We start from the raw sequence: 14,236 nt of genomic DNA on the forward strand, positions 1-14,236 counted from the left end.
GGAAGGAGATCGAAACGATTTCGCGCCTATCAGACCAAGTAAATCTAAAAATAAAGTTCTGACGACTGTTTCGATAATTGGACGATTAAAATAAAATGTTCTGACCCTTGGAAATTCATTAAAACAATGTTCTTTTTAGGTTTATTTGAAATAAATGGAATCAATATCCTTTTACTTTAAACGATTATTGCAATTAAAATGTACTAAAAGTATTGGGCAAAGTAAGATTAATTTTTGGTTTCGAATATTCTTGATCCCTGGAAAATAATCAAAACGTCGTTTCTGCATTAGTTAAAACATTTATTTGTAATTGTACATAGAAGAATACACTGATTTTGACTACTTTGTTTATTTTCCATGAAAATAAATTCTGTTGTTGCTCGACCGTGGCAAGCTTCGTAACTAAATTGCATGCATTTGACATGAGTAATTGAAGTCATGGAATCAGGCAGGGAGGAAAGGAAGGTATCTTCCACGTTGCTTGGAGCGCTTGGAATGTTTCTGCAATCTTGACGGAATACGAAAGGGGAATGAACGTCTTGCGATAATTTATCGAGTAGTCGAAGTAGGAATAATTCGTTAATAAGTCCTCTCCTTTCTGCTCTTTTTTTTCTCTTTTAGTTAAAGAGTAAAAAAAAAAGGATGATGCAGGACTCCGCCCAATGAATTATTACAAGCGCTGCCCTATCTTCGAATCTACAAGCTTTAAGGATCTCTTTCTCGTCTCATTCTTTCGTTCTTCTTTATAATATCTTTCATTGCCTTTCCGATCACAAAGAAATTCCTCCGTGAACTTTTAATGGGACTCGTGCTATAAAACTGGAAAAGGAAATAACTTCTGACCAGCATTTCTAATTAATTATGCAATCGTTTTGCACGATTCAGTTTGTAAAATGTCATTTTACTTGCTGAGTACTTTTTATCCTGACTAATATTCTATTTATGACTTTTACGTATGTCGAAGATGATTTCGAGAGTAACTTCAGTGGATATTAGATTTGTGTGTGTGTTCAGTTCCTTTTCTGGGGAAAAATAACGTGATGCACAGTTCAAATAGTATTAATACTCTCTGTATCAAATTGATATTGTCTAAAACTTTTAAAAGTGTTTTTCATACGAAGTATTTTAGAGTATTAAAAACAGAAGTGAAATATTAATTACGAAATTTTTATTTGATCGAACTTTTAATTTCTTTGATCCTCGATCATAGTGTGTAAAGAGAACATAATATAAAAATGAAGAACATAAACTGGTACGCGTACAGTTTAAATAAGTTACTAGAAAAATTTGTTCCAACAAGTGAAGACTTTATTCTTTATAGGATGCAAATTTTATCAAATTAAGGATCTTTTAAACTTGTTAAAAGTAAATATATTTATTCTGTTTCCTTACAGATTCTTTAAAGTGATGGATGATTTTACAGCGGCTTGCGGCGAAGGTGAGCGCACATTCTACTTGTAATATTCTTCTAAAACCTTCTAACATTCACTGTATATTAAACAAATAATGGGGAGTTCCTCGAGTATAAACAACGTACCAATGTTATACAAATGTCATCTGTATTTATGGGAAAAAGGATAGTTCGTAACTGTTGATACTTTGTTTCGTCGAAGACAGGTGTACATGTTCTTTTTCTTTCTAATATAATTACTTAAAACATAATTTGTATAATATTGTAAGATCATACACTCCGCGATTAATATAAAAATTAAAAATACTTTGCTATTCCTTCGGTTTACAAGCAATTATATAATCGAAAGCCAGGTGTGTCGATATATTCGTTTCATTGAAGACAGTCGTTGATGTATGATTTATATTTTTTCCTTTTAATATAATTTGTATAATATTTTAAGATTAGTTACAATAAGTACAAAAATTAACTGAGAATTCCGTTATTCCTTCGAGTTACAATCTCATAATCGAAACTCAGGTGTAGCTATACTTTCGTTCGTGACTAATCTATTCCGCTGGTGGCATAATCAGAAAACTGTATGCATACAATATTTCCTAATTATAGGCAGTGCCCAGATATACCCTGGCTGCAGCATCCCCTTATTAGAATTTTACGAATGCGGCGTTTCTTGAAGGTAGCCAAAGGTGAGAGATAAGTAAACCGAGCCCATTTGCAGTGGCCACGGTGATTTATCGATCGCGGAATGTAAGATGTCGTTAATCGTCTTGCCATCCATCCTGCGCATCGTGTAACACTCTTCACGCGCGTGTATGGGTAGGCGTTTATGATTGTTCGTGCATGCACAGGCGAGTTTTACGGAGTGTGCTCCAAGTTCGATCGTTCGATTGATTTAAGACGGCAGTAATCAGCCGAGTGAAAAAAGCCCTTTCCGTTCCGCGTACGCTCGGACGATATTTTCGTGTTTATGCGCGCGGGCAGCTCGGGCCTTAAGGTCCTTTCAGGCCCCGTTTCAGCGGCTTCCAACGTATATTCCCGTCGGTATTTATCCTTACTAGAAGTCGTAGGAACACGAAAGGAGAGCCTTTTACCAGAGGCTATTTCGACCGACGTACCTCTCACTTCTACATATATCATATTGCCACATTAACCACGTCGCTTCGGGTCATACTTCGCGACTACTATGGTAGCCCGAAAACCAACCTTAACGTTCACCAACGGCATGCGATACCGGGTGCTTCCACCTACTTAACTGCCTCTACTTCTTCTTTCATTCGCAACCATCCCCCGCGGGCATCAACGAAAATTGCATGCGCCCGTCTACTCATCACCGAACCATCTTTGTCTTTAAACGCGTTTACCGCCACGATACGAATACACTTTACAAACAAGGAGACGAAAGATCAACCCAAATGAACGGGGATCCAGCAGAGGAGGCAAAGGAACCAAGAAACGTTCGTCGTTTCAATGTTAATTTGATCTAGGTTCTATATAGTGGACCATCCAAATTCTAAAAAAACGTAAAAACTCTAAATTCAAACAAGCAGAGGATCAGTCTAAACGAACGAGGTTCCAACAAAGGAAACAAAAGAACTAAGTTTGTCGGTTTGATTTTAGTTCGACCTAGGCAGTGCCTCTATTCATGCAGATCTCTCAAAAAGTAGTCCATCAGAATTCGAAGAAAAATGTCGAGTAAAATGGGATCGAAAGTTTCTGAATAGTTTGTTGAAATTTGGGACGATGAACTCCGAGCTTCTGAAGCTCATCGATTGATTTCTGCTTGAAACAACTTTTTATATTAACATTATAGACCAAAGTGAACACAAAGATGTTAGGAACATTATTAATATTAAACCCTAGAAAAACCCTTTAGTACAAAGAGAAGTAATATTTAAAGAAAAACATAATAAAAATTATGCAGAGAAAATATTATCGCTTAGAAAATTTTGTAAAATAATTAATGTACAATAAGCTGTACATTCTACTGTACATACTATATTATTACTAAATTTAACGGTATGACACTTGTCTAGATTGAGGAATAATTTGTTTAAGCACCATTCCTGAATCCCATAAAGGTCACTTTAAATTGCATTATTGATAAATCTTAATATCGTTGGCATATAATATAAATTTAGCGTGTTGGAATACTTTAGAGATGTCGTCAATATACAATATAAATAGTAAATGTCCTACATGAAAACTCTGTGGAACACCAGAGCCTTTATTTCTCTAAATCGTAGTTATTCTTGAGTTTTTTAATTATAAAGAATTATAAATGTTGGGATATCATAAAATTTGAACCTCGACAAACGTAATAAGTTGAATTAAAGTAAAGTCGGATAGATACAGGCGATAGCGATTGTGAAAGCATTAAGTACGAACGCGACCGTATGCCGGAAGTTTGGTAGTGTAAGAGGGAAATATGTGTTGCTCGATATTTGATCGTTCATGAAAGTCAATACAGTGAATGAGAAAGGTCGTGGGTCATTGGCAATCTCTCCGAGGATCGGTTTATTTGCCAGCCTTAGTATCTTAGCGCTCGGCGGGGGTGCTTGCTCCAGATTCACATTAGATGCCGACGTGTTCCGAGAATATTTCTGTCTTCTGCAAGATAAATGTTGCTTCGTATGCAAAAGCGAGATGACCCTGTGATAGATAAGAAACCTGGAATGAGCTTACCTTGCCTGTTCCGTACGTGCAAAACGGGCAAACCTGAAATTACTTGCGCAGTTTTTAAAATACGTGCCTTCTATTTCGAATCGAATGCGCACACGATCCGTTGGAAATGAAACAGAATTTCGGGGGAAAAATGTTTAACATATCTGTACGTTCTTCCCGCGATCAATCGATGCATCGAACGATCGTTCGATGTCGTTTTGTAAAACGTCTTTCATTGTATTCATCAAATCCGAAATGTTAAAACGAATTTCTTTCAAGGATTTGTTTACAAATGGTACTGAACTAACTTGAAAAAACAAACATTTATACATGTATTAACATATACTATTTATAAATATAAACGAACATAAAATATAAAAATTCTGTTATGATTGGCATCTGATTTAAAATTAGCATTAGTTTATACAAACCATTCTCTGTTAATTACTTAGACAAACTTATAAATGAGGCATCATTAGAAGCGGTAATGCCTCCCCTTTAAAACGGTTTTTGGATTTTGACGATCCGACTTTCCGTTTTCGAGATATCGTAATTTATGTAAATAGGTAATTTTTAGAAAATTCTCTTATAGGACTTCCCGTGTTAAAGTAGACTACTAACCCGTATTGAACTTACTAAAACTTTGATTACCTGCAGTTTCGAAATTATTAGCACTTTCTCCATAATCGAGCCGCCGTTAGCAGCGGCAAAGCTTCCTCTTTAACATGGTTTTTGGATTTTGACGATCGGACTTTCCGTTTTCGAGATATCGTAATTTATGTAGAAGGGTATTTTTCTTAATTTGACTATCTCTGTCTCCGTCTGACGCGTCGCGCTGGACCTCTTTGTCGCACGTGAAACGTGACTCTCGTGACCTAGTTTCCGGGCGTAGTATTTCCAAGAATTTACTACGCACTGTTTACTATTTTCACGCGCGCGAGATCAATGAGCTCGCGAGCGCACAACGAAACGTAAACAAACCCTATCTCCGAAACTAGCCACCGCATCGACGCGAAATTAAAATCGCTATATCTTCGGAACTAATGAAGCTATCGACTCGTACAAACGCTCATTTTAAAGGGCATTTCATCCCTCATCATATGAACGTAACAACTATTATTATTTATGCTGTCTTCTATGTTTATTTTAACATTTGTTTCGACTCTACATACCCAAAGAAGTTTCAGTAATTCCTACTGATCGTATGACTAGTGTACGATGAAACTGGACCATAAATTGTTTATTTAATTGAAAATTAATTTAAATACAGGATGTTTGCGTAATTACTAGCCAGCATTTCTTCTTAAATAGTTGTTTTCTCTAGAATTAACTACAGTATTGACTTGGAACAAAATTTGGTTTTAAGGATATTTTATCTTGTATATGATGAAAATCAACAAATTTTTTAATATAAAAGAGAAAGATATCTTACGAATAAACATCAAAAGACAACTTTCTATATATGCAAAAATTTTAATGGGAGATTCTTGAGGTCAAAATAAGACGAAAATCAAGAATGCTAATTTGTTAAAGGAGGCTTCGTTAAAAAGTTATTAACGTTTAAAGTTCCGCCCGTTCTGAATTTTTTTTTAGAAAATGGGTAGGATTTCGGGGGTAGGTCTATTCATAAAAAATTATTGTAATTGGCCCCCGCAACCGAAAATAATTTTTCCAGAACGATTTGAAATTTTTTAATATTGTCGAAAAATTTCACAACTTCTCGAATTTTTTTCTCAAAAGTGGGTAGGATTTCGAGGGTATGTCTAATGACCAAAAATGATTGTAATTGACTCCCTCAAACGAAAATAATTTTTCCAGAACGATTTGAAATTTTTTAATTTCGTCTAAAAATTTCAATACCTACTCGAATTTTTTTCTCGAAAATGGGTAGGATTTCAGGGGTATATCTATTCACCAAAAATGATTATAATTGAGTTCTGCAACTAAAAATAATTTTTTCAGAATGATTTGAAATTTTTTAATTTAATTTTTCTCAGGGATGGCTGAACGCCTTGTATAATGCAAAAATTAGAATTACATTGCCTCGTAAAAGTGAAAAAAAGAGACTGGTCATTTGACCGGTCATAGTAGAAATGGGTATACACGAAGTGGTAGGTTTAGTAAGGCTCTCGCGAAGGTCGAGCAACGCATTGCCCGGGGTCTTCGATGGCCACTTAATTAAGTATAACTCGCGCCAAAGGGGGCAAGGGGGGTTCACACGAGCGGTTCCAAAGTGTTGCGCATTTATACGCGGTTCACGCGGGAAAGTAACATATGAAGAATAAAATTGACGGGTCAAAAAAAGGTGGCAGGGGCTGCGGGGGTCGTTATTGGCGCGACTACTCTCATTAGGGTTGGCCCCCGCGAAAGTGCCGCCGTGACCCGCACCAGCTCCGACCGGGAATTGTCGTGAATTCGTCGCAGCGTTTGCTGGTAATTTGCGATAATATTATAATCAGCCCCTTGCTGTGCCCGAAGATGCGCCGACCCCGTGACCCACGTTGAATTGATGACCCGTGAAATCGTGCGTCTCGCCTTACGTACGCTCTGCTCTTACGATATTTTGGGCTTGGTTTCTCTTTGAGGTTATCTCGTTCGCCGAACCTTATGAAATATCTCGAAATGCTAATATCCTTGCATGCATTTTCTCGAGTTAACGACCGTTGTTCTCTCCCACTCACGGATTATTCCTAATCTTGCACCTTCATCTCAAGGAGGATTCTCGTGTAACAGCGTTAAAATTAAAATTAAACGTTCTAATGTGCTAGAATTTTAGAGACACGAAGGGAGCCCTTTAATACGAAAATATTTTTTTAGTCCATTCTTTGTTATCTTTTATTAAATAGTAGTTGAGTCTTTTAATCATAGTTGGTGTATAGATCATAGAGCTCAGCATGCAACAAACGAAAAATTTTACTCAAATTGGTTGGTTTCCGGTATTGAACCTATTTTAAACAAAAGACATGGAAAAGTTAACAAACTAAATATTTCTACTATATCATTAAAATAATGATCTCCTTCGTATGACATTCAGTATTTTTAATGCATTGATCGATTCAACCACTCATTCCCGATAAAAAAAGTACTGTATTATTTATGACAAAAAGCCATTGGTTTAAAAAATATTTCAACTTAATAATTTAGACGCTTCAATATTAAATAAATGGTTTAATAGTTCTCCACAGGAAATGACTACATCGAATGATATATTAAAAAAGATTTATTAATGAGAAAAAAAAATTACAGCAGATTATACACCTCTGAAAACCATTCAATTTTTGGTTCGAACATTTTTCTATCTGTAATCATGAAATACTTTTAATTGTCAGAGATCTGAAATGAATTCCTATTCGAAGTATGTCTTTGTTTTTTGTTTCAGAAGATATTATTGGCGTTCACTGCACGCATGGTATAAATCGTTCTGGCTACCTCATTTGCAGGTTAGTACGTTTCAGTGCTAAATAAAATGTAATATTAAAAATCATTACGAATTAATGAAGTGTAAAGCTGTACCAATTACTATAATTAAATAAAAATGATCATTTATTTAGAAATAGGTACATACATATATAATTTCTCGTATCGTTTAACTTGTATCTAATATTGTATGAAAGTATTTATTACGTTAAGTGAATAATTAAGTACATTTGTAATTGTCTGTTTCATTATAGGTATCTTGTGCAACAGTTAGGTTGGGAACTTGACAATTGTTTAAAAGGTAGGTAATCTAGATACACCTATATTTTAATTGTTGCCATTAAACCGGTCTTTTGATTAGTAAATAAGAATTGACAGTGTTACTGATTATATTCGCAAAGTAATAATTTATATCGTACTGTCTGCTCGAATCATTCGCGGAAAATTGATGAACAATTTAAGGTTATGTGTAGAAGACCTTAATATTCAATTTAAATTGAAGTTAGAGTGTTGAACAAATCAATGAAAGAAGAGTATGTTCTCGGATTAAACTGATAAAATTCTAAGGTAATTATTACGTTTGAAGTAAAATAATGTAGTTACTGAAAAGTTTAAAATTGTTTAAATACTATTAATGCCGTTTCTTTAATTCACACTATTTTATAGTCATATACATATATAGCATGCAGATCTGTCAAAAAATTGGTACAATATGTACACACTCGGTTCCAGTAAGGAAAAATGAAGTTCTAACCCTGAAACATGAATTAAAACCAGTGTTTTTATTATTGATTTCCTTTCGTGTTATTTCAATTGGTTAAAATAGATAAAATTAATATCGTTTTATTTAAAACAATTAATTTACTTATAAGTTGCCCGAGTCACAATTATTTATTTCTACATTGGAGCTTAACAATTGAATCAAGTTAAAGAACAAACAACATCATAAGCTGTGTACCTTCTTAATATTGATCAATTCTATTAACAAACGCTAAATGTTCGATGGTTAGGACAGTTATCATATATCTCGTGTTAAACATAAAAAAAAAAATTGTACGTGCAACGACATAATAAACGTCTTTCAAAAAGGTTTTTATCCTTGCTCTGAGGTAGGCCATTTTCGAAAAAGAAAGTCCGAAGGAATAATGCTTGAATTTGTATATTAACCCTCTCTGGATGTGAAATAATTGGCGAGGTAAAGATGACCCGCTCGAGTAGCCTGATTTGATCTAATCGCGCGAGGTTCTGCCGGATCAAAGTGTGAGAGAACGCTTATTGTGCCTGTTTCAGCGTTCGGGGAGGCTCGTGGATACCCAATCGAGCGCGAAATATATTTAAACGCGTTGAAGAAGACGCCGCGCGACAAGAAGATCGATACGAGCAAAGTCAGTTTGAAGTCGCCCCCGCCGTTGTCGTTCGAGGCGGAGAAGATGCGTTCGTTGTTCAAGATGTCGAGGAACCAGTCGGTCCCAAACACGATGGGCCCGCCGGGATTTCTGCCTCTGCGACGCGGTTTCGCGAAAAACGGGCCATATCCGTTGCCGCGTTTCGGTTTCGGGGGCCCGTCGCAAGATTTCCGTTCCATGCCACCGATTCCACCGCCGCCTGGTTCTCTGCCTATGTACGGTCCGAGGCCATTCAGGTACGGACCACCGCTGCGACCAGTTATGCCTCCGCCGCCGCCTAGGCCAGGATTCCTCGCCCCGGGTTTTCCCTCTCAGCACGGTCTGAATCGAACACCGGTCGGAGTTCGGTTACCGCCCGGTCCACCAGCCCGGTTACCACCCCCAAAGATGCCACCACCGCCTCCACCGCCGTCTGCCGCACCGGGCAGACCCATTGTCCTAAAACGAATACACACGCAAAAGAGGAAACAGCACATGAGAATCGACATGGTGACGTCCGTCAGAAACACCATCAGATCCGGATCCCGTCTGATCAGACGGAACAACCAGATGAGCAAGGTGTTACCGAAACTGCCCAAAGAGCAGGACTTCACGGTGGACACGTTCGAGGAGAATTTGCTCGCCGCGTCGAGCCACCGCGCTGGTGGCCAACGAAAAGACGATTTAATCAGGACAAGTGACGATATGCCGCTCAGGAGGCATAGTGTTACTTAAACGTACGATATTTTATGTAAATCGCCGTCGCCGATGTTCGGAGGAACATTTCACGGACAACGACGATCGCTCCGACTAGTACGATAATGGACATTTTTCTGATTCGAACGAGAAAGAGGAAATATAGATTTGTTGGACGCACTATAACGAAATTCCCGATTTAATAAACTGTACGTCGACGATCGGTGAATCACGGATCGTCGCGCATCCTTCACAATCCATTTCTCTCTGTACACGTTCCTTAGACGCTATTCTGAAGATTACATGCATCGTTGACGAGAAATAAATGCACCTTGTCGGTAATCATAATTATATTTACTTTTGTTTCTTTGGTTTCATTACTTGGCCGTCGACGGAAGGGAGTAACTATGGGATCGCTAACTTCGGTCGCCAATTTCAATCAAACTTGTTCCTTTTATTCTATTTTCGATTTGAACGTTTGCAGTTTATTATATTTTTAACACGTTGATTAATTCTCGAGACGCGATTTTAAAAAGTTGGTTAATCCGAGTGAGATCGATGGATCTTGATGGAGTTACGAAAGTAAGTACTGTGAAAGGAATGCTGGTCTGATTGGTGCCCCACTCTAGTTTACTGTCGTTAGAGTGGGGATGGGCGGAGCTAGCCAACTTCTCGACAATTGATAATATAGGTTTTGCACTCCAAATTAATCCAGTCATAGATAAAATTCACCCTTTTGCAAATTAAATTTTGCTTCAAATTTTGTCCTCCATTTTCCATCGAAAATCAGTGCCAACCGATCTGATATGTTATATAATTTCTTGGCGACGGGAGGTGTTTCATTTTTGATTAGGTTTTTGAATAGAAAGATAATACATCTTTTTCGAAAGCGATTTGAATTATCAGTACGCAATTTAAATAAAAGAACTACGATAGCATAAGATTGTCTCGCGTTAAAACTGTAAATACGTTCAGCCCGTTCTCCAAACAGTGTTAAGTCGCCTACTTAATCTTTAACACTAGCATTGGAATGAACAGACAGGTATTCAAAATAATTTTAGCTGAATATATTTTTAAATTCAAAACGTCGCAATATTTATGTATATTTCAGGTTGAAATATTCTTAACATGTTTTCGAATCATCTGTAAATAAGTGTTTCCCACTGTTATGTAGTTAGGAGTTGAAAAAAATATATAATTCATGTTGGACGTATATTCAAAAACTTCGCGGTGAATTAACATTCGGCCATTTTGCTCGCTACTGAGAATACAACAGCTCCTCTTAAATGTAAACCGGCTTTTTTCCAACAGTTTTTGAGGTTTTTTACATTTTTATAATTTAAATTTTCAATTAAAAATTTTTTAAAAATTCTATAAAATGCCTCCGATTTTTTTCAAAAGTTTTCAGACAATAGGATGAGAGAAATTGGTCAAAAATGTGAATTTTTGTGGACAATTCTCGTTACGATGGTCGAAAATCAAAGTTTTGATTTCGTATAAAATTTTACGGGTTTTGGCAATCAACGTGTTAACAATATACAAGGTATTCGAAAAAAGTTGACGATTTTCAGGACAGATAATACTTTCCTCGAAAGATACAAGTCCTGAGAAACGTGGGTTGAAATATTAATATTCCCAAAATTATAAATAATTTGATTTATATTATATGGAAAATCTTTTGTAAACCCCAACAGAAAAAATAGTAAGATTAATCCGTTGATTCTGTCGTGAACAGAAAATTGTTTATAATTCCGGGAATATTAATTTTATCAAGCCATTTTTATTAGGACTTTTAACTGTCTTACAAATCCTGAACTTTTTATTTAACACTCTGTATGTACTGTGCATCGCTGGAAAAAAGGTAAATGGGACATTACAGGGATAAAGTTTTCTAGCCACTAGCATTCGACCCACGTGACTGCTTCGACCAATAATAAACTACGATAGGGGCGTAACTAATCCGTTGCAACTAATCGTGCCTGCATTCCTTCTATTCATCATCTTTTCAGCTTTGCACAGTACAACGAAAGGTGACTTTCGACTGATAAAATCAGATCGGTGATTTTACCAAATATCGAAACAAGATTAACACGTTTTATTGTGGCATCTGTGGCAGTATGGACAAGATTGTTTGCATCTAGTGTACATAATACAATTCACTTGGTCTACTTTTTCTTTATTACAAGATATCACTTCGAGTAACTATAAAACTGTAGTAACAGATATCATCTTTCTAAGAAAAAACTCGAATTATACGGTGTGCCACAGAAATCGCTTAATTCGTGTTTCTTTAATTTTGTTTTTCATTTAGAAAAAGTTTATTGAAATTGGCAATTCTGTAGCTGTGATATCTCCTTCTGAATCATTCCGCGTTGTTGACTTCGGTGTTCGATTCGGTTTGTTAAAATTTCTCATCGATTATGTCGTATTTAAAGAGTAATATTGCAAAAATATTATGAAACAGAATTTGCATTTCGAGCAACTGTCGACAACTGTATTTCTGGTTCGTAAATACGGTGTAATCGATGTAAATGCTCGCGAATAAAAATATAACGAGAAACTGTTTTATTTGAAATTGCTATGAGTATTAATACTGTGTGCAAATTGAAATAATTAATTAATATTTAGTGAAAATATAATACGTGTGTACGAATAAGGGTGAGAAATACACACTGTTAACAGGAAATAGTTTATCAATCTGCTTTTTTCATATATTCCTCAATTAATCCACTAATACGTAATTGAAAATAATACCATCAAACTACAGTATTTCTTTTCAAGTGCTATTTGGTGTGTACGAAGTCAGTGGTACATTTTTTTTCAGCAAAAACAGTACCGTTAACCACGAATTTGTATTTTTTTGTTGGGTATCACGAAATCAATTCGAACAAGTATTTAATCGATGCGTTTGTGTGCATACACTTTGAATTAATCTGTTAATACTTGAGAAGCATAACTATTTTTTTTAGGGTAAGAAGAAGAAAAGGGCATGACATTGTACAAATTATTCTTGTCTTGTTTTATTGTAGCATTCTTACGACCCCGCCAAATTTTCTCTCGTGAGGTATACAGGGTGTTTGATTTTGATCTATAAATGCGAATTATTTCTGAACTTCTAACTGTATAAAAAATGGTTTGAATATTGAACGACACAGCATAATATAATTAGTTCTTCATACAAAGGTGACATATATTTTCTTAAATAGAATTCGTATAATTTTTTATGCATTCGTGGATGCAGTTCGTTATTTCCTAGAATAAAAAGTTATTTATGTTGAGAAACTTTCAGTTAAGAAGATACTTTAATCTTAATGTTGCAAAGTGGTACGTTGTGTGACAAAATTTGTTAGTCTATTATAATAAACAATATTAAGATTAAAATATTTGTTAACGTTTGTATCCATCAGTGCATTCAAAATTATATAATTACGCTAGATTACGTGGGACAATCTCAAAATAATTTAATTTTTGTTCGAACTATTTTTTCCACGGTGGATAGTTAACGAATTCGCATTTAGACCTAATTAAAATTCCGTAAATTTGATGATTCATTTCGTTCTCAAATTTGAATATCACCGATGTTATAATAATTAGATAAGTCGATTTTAATTAGCTTATCGAATCAACGGTGGATATTGGAGTTTTTTATTACCCATTATTGTCCCAAAGTTTGTCATTTTAATATTTATTTCCCACAAAATTCTAGGAATAGGTTCGAAATGAAAAATAGGGGAACCAAATGTGTACTGCATTCACGAAAGAGTTTTTACGCCTTTGAAATTTACTATATAATTTGTTACATGTACGAATGTGATCGTTGTTAAATAGTACATACGAAAACATATCTTTTATAAAATGTAACAATTTTATATAAAGGTTACTCTAGACGTGGAATTTCTGTTTCGAAAGTCTTGAGATCGACTATATTTTATCGATGTAAGTGATAATTTTAACGGCGCCTGATCTGCTGCATAAATAAATGATTAGAAAATTGGTTTGATTAAGAGGGTATTTTACTGTAAACCTTTCAAAAAATCGATTTTTTTTTTTTACACTTATTGAAGAAGAGCTAAAAAATTAATAATTCCGATAATTCGGGTGAATTCTGTGTCCAAACTCCGAGTTTCATACTTTTTTAGTTCCCCGAGAATCATAAAGAATATTTTAAACGCGTCTTTCTAAAAAACATTTTTTATTTTGTTTTTCTTAATTCTTCGAAAAAATCGATAATTAAACTTCAGAGAGTTGCTATTTTTTTAATTATTGACATTTTCCAAATAGATCCTAATAAAGAAATTCCTTTCATTTTTCATTTCACACGTCCAAAATGGCTGAAACCATGGAAATTGTAAGATTTAGAATATCCAGAGTGGCCAATTATGATTGTTTCATTCTGAAAAAAAATCATAAATATCAATAAATATCTAAATATCTAAATAGAAGACCTAAATATACGCATTTTGCCGAAGAACTGACATCACTCTGACTGATTTGTATCTTGTATAAACAGTTCCTAATCCTTTGTACATTGCCTGAATTATTTTCTTGGGTGAAGCAACATGCTTTAATAATTTTCACTAATTTATTTTTCTTTTCTTACATACAGTGGCTCACAGACTCGTTCATACGAGTTTATTGTATCAGTTCATTTGGAAAATATATTCAC

General features: G+C 35.2%; 1 protein-coding gene across 1 annotated transcript in view; it reads left to right on the plus strand.

Annotated features, from left to right (window-relative positions):
• Positions 1-13,532, plus strand: part of LOC122402029 (RNA/RNP complex-1-interacting phosphatase-like) — a 46,162-nt gene extending 32,630 nt beyond the window's left edge. Inside the window, exons 6-9 of the mRNA XM_043404543.1 lie at positions 1,395-1,438; positions 7,452-7,512; positions 7,744-7,790; positions 8,780-13,532. Coding sequence (XP_043260478.1) covers positions 1,395-1,438; positions 7,452-7,512; positions 7,744-7,790; positions 8,780-9,609 — 982 coding nt within the window. The 3' untranslated portion in view covers positions 9,610-13,532. The remainder of the gene's footprint in view (positions 1-1,394; positions 1,439-7,451; positions 7,513-7,743; positions 7,791-8,779) is intronic.
• The last annotated feature ends 704 nt before the right edge of the window (positions 13,533-14,236 follow it).

The sequence above is a fragment of the Colletes gigas genome, unplaced genomic scaffold (genome assembly GCF_013123115.1).
Source record: "Colletes gigas isolate AHSC1104 unplaced genomic scaffold, ASM1312311v1 Colletes_gigas_Sc00002, whole genome shotgun sequence".
Taxonomy (NCBI): domain Eukaryota; kingdom Metazoa; phylum Arthropoda; class Insecta; order Hymenoptera; family Colletidae; genus Colletes; species Colletes gigas.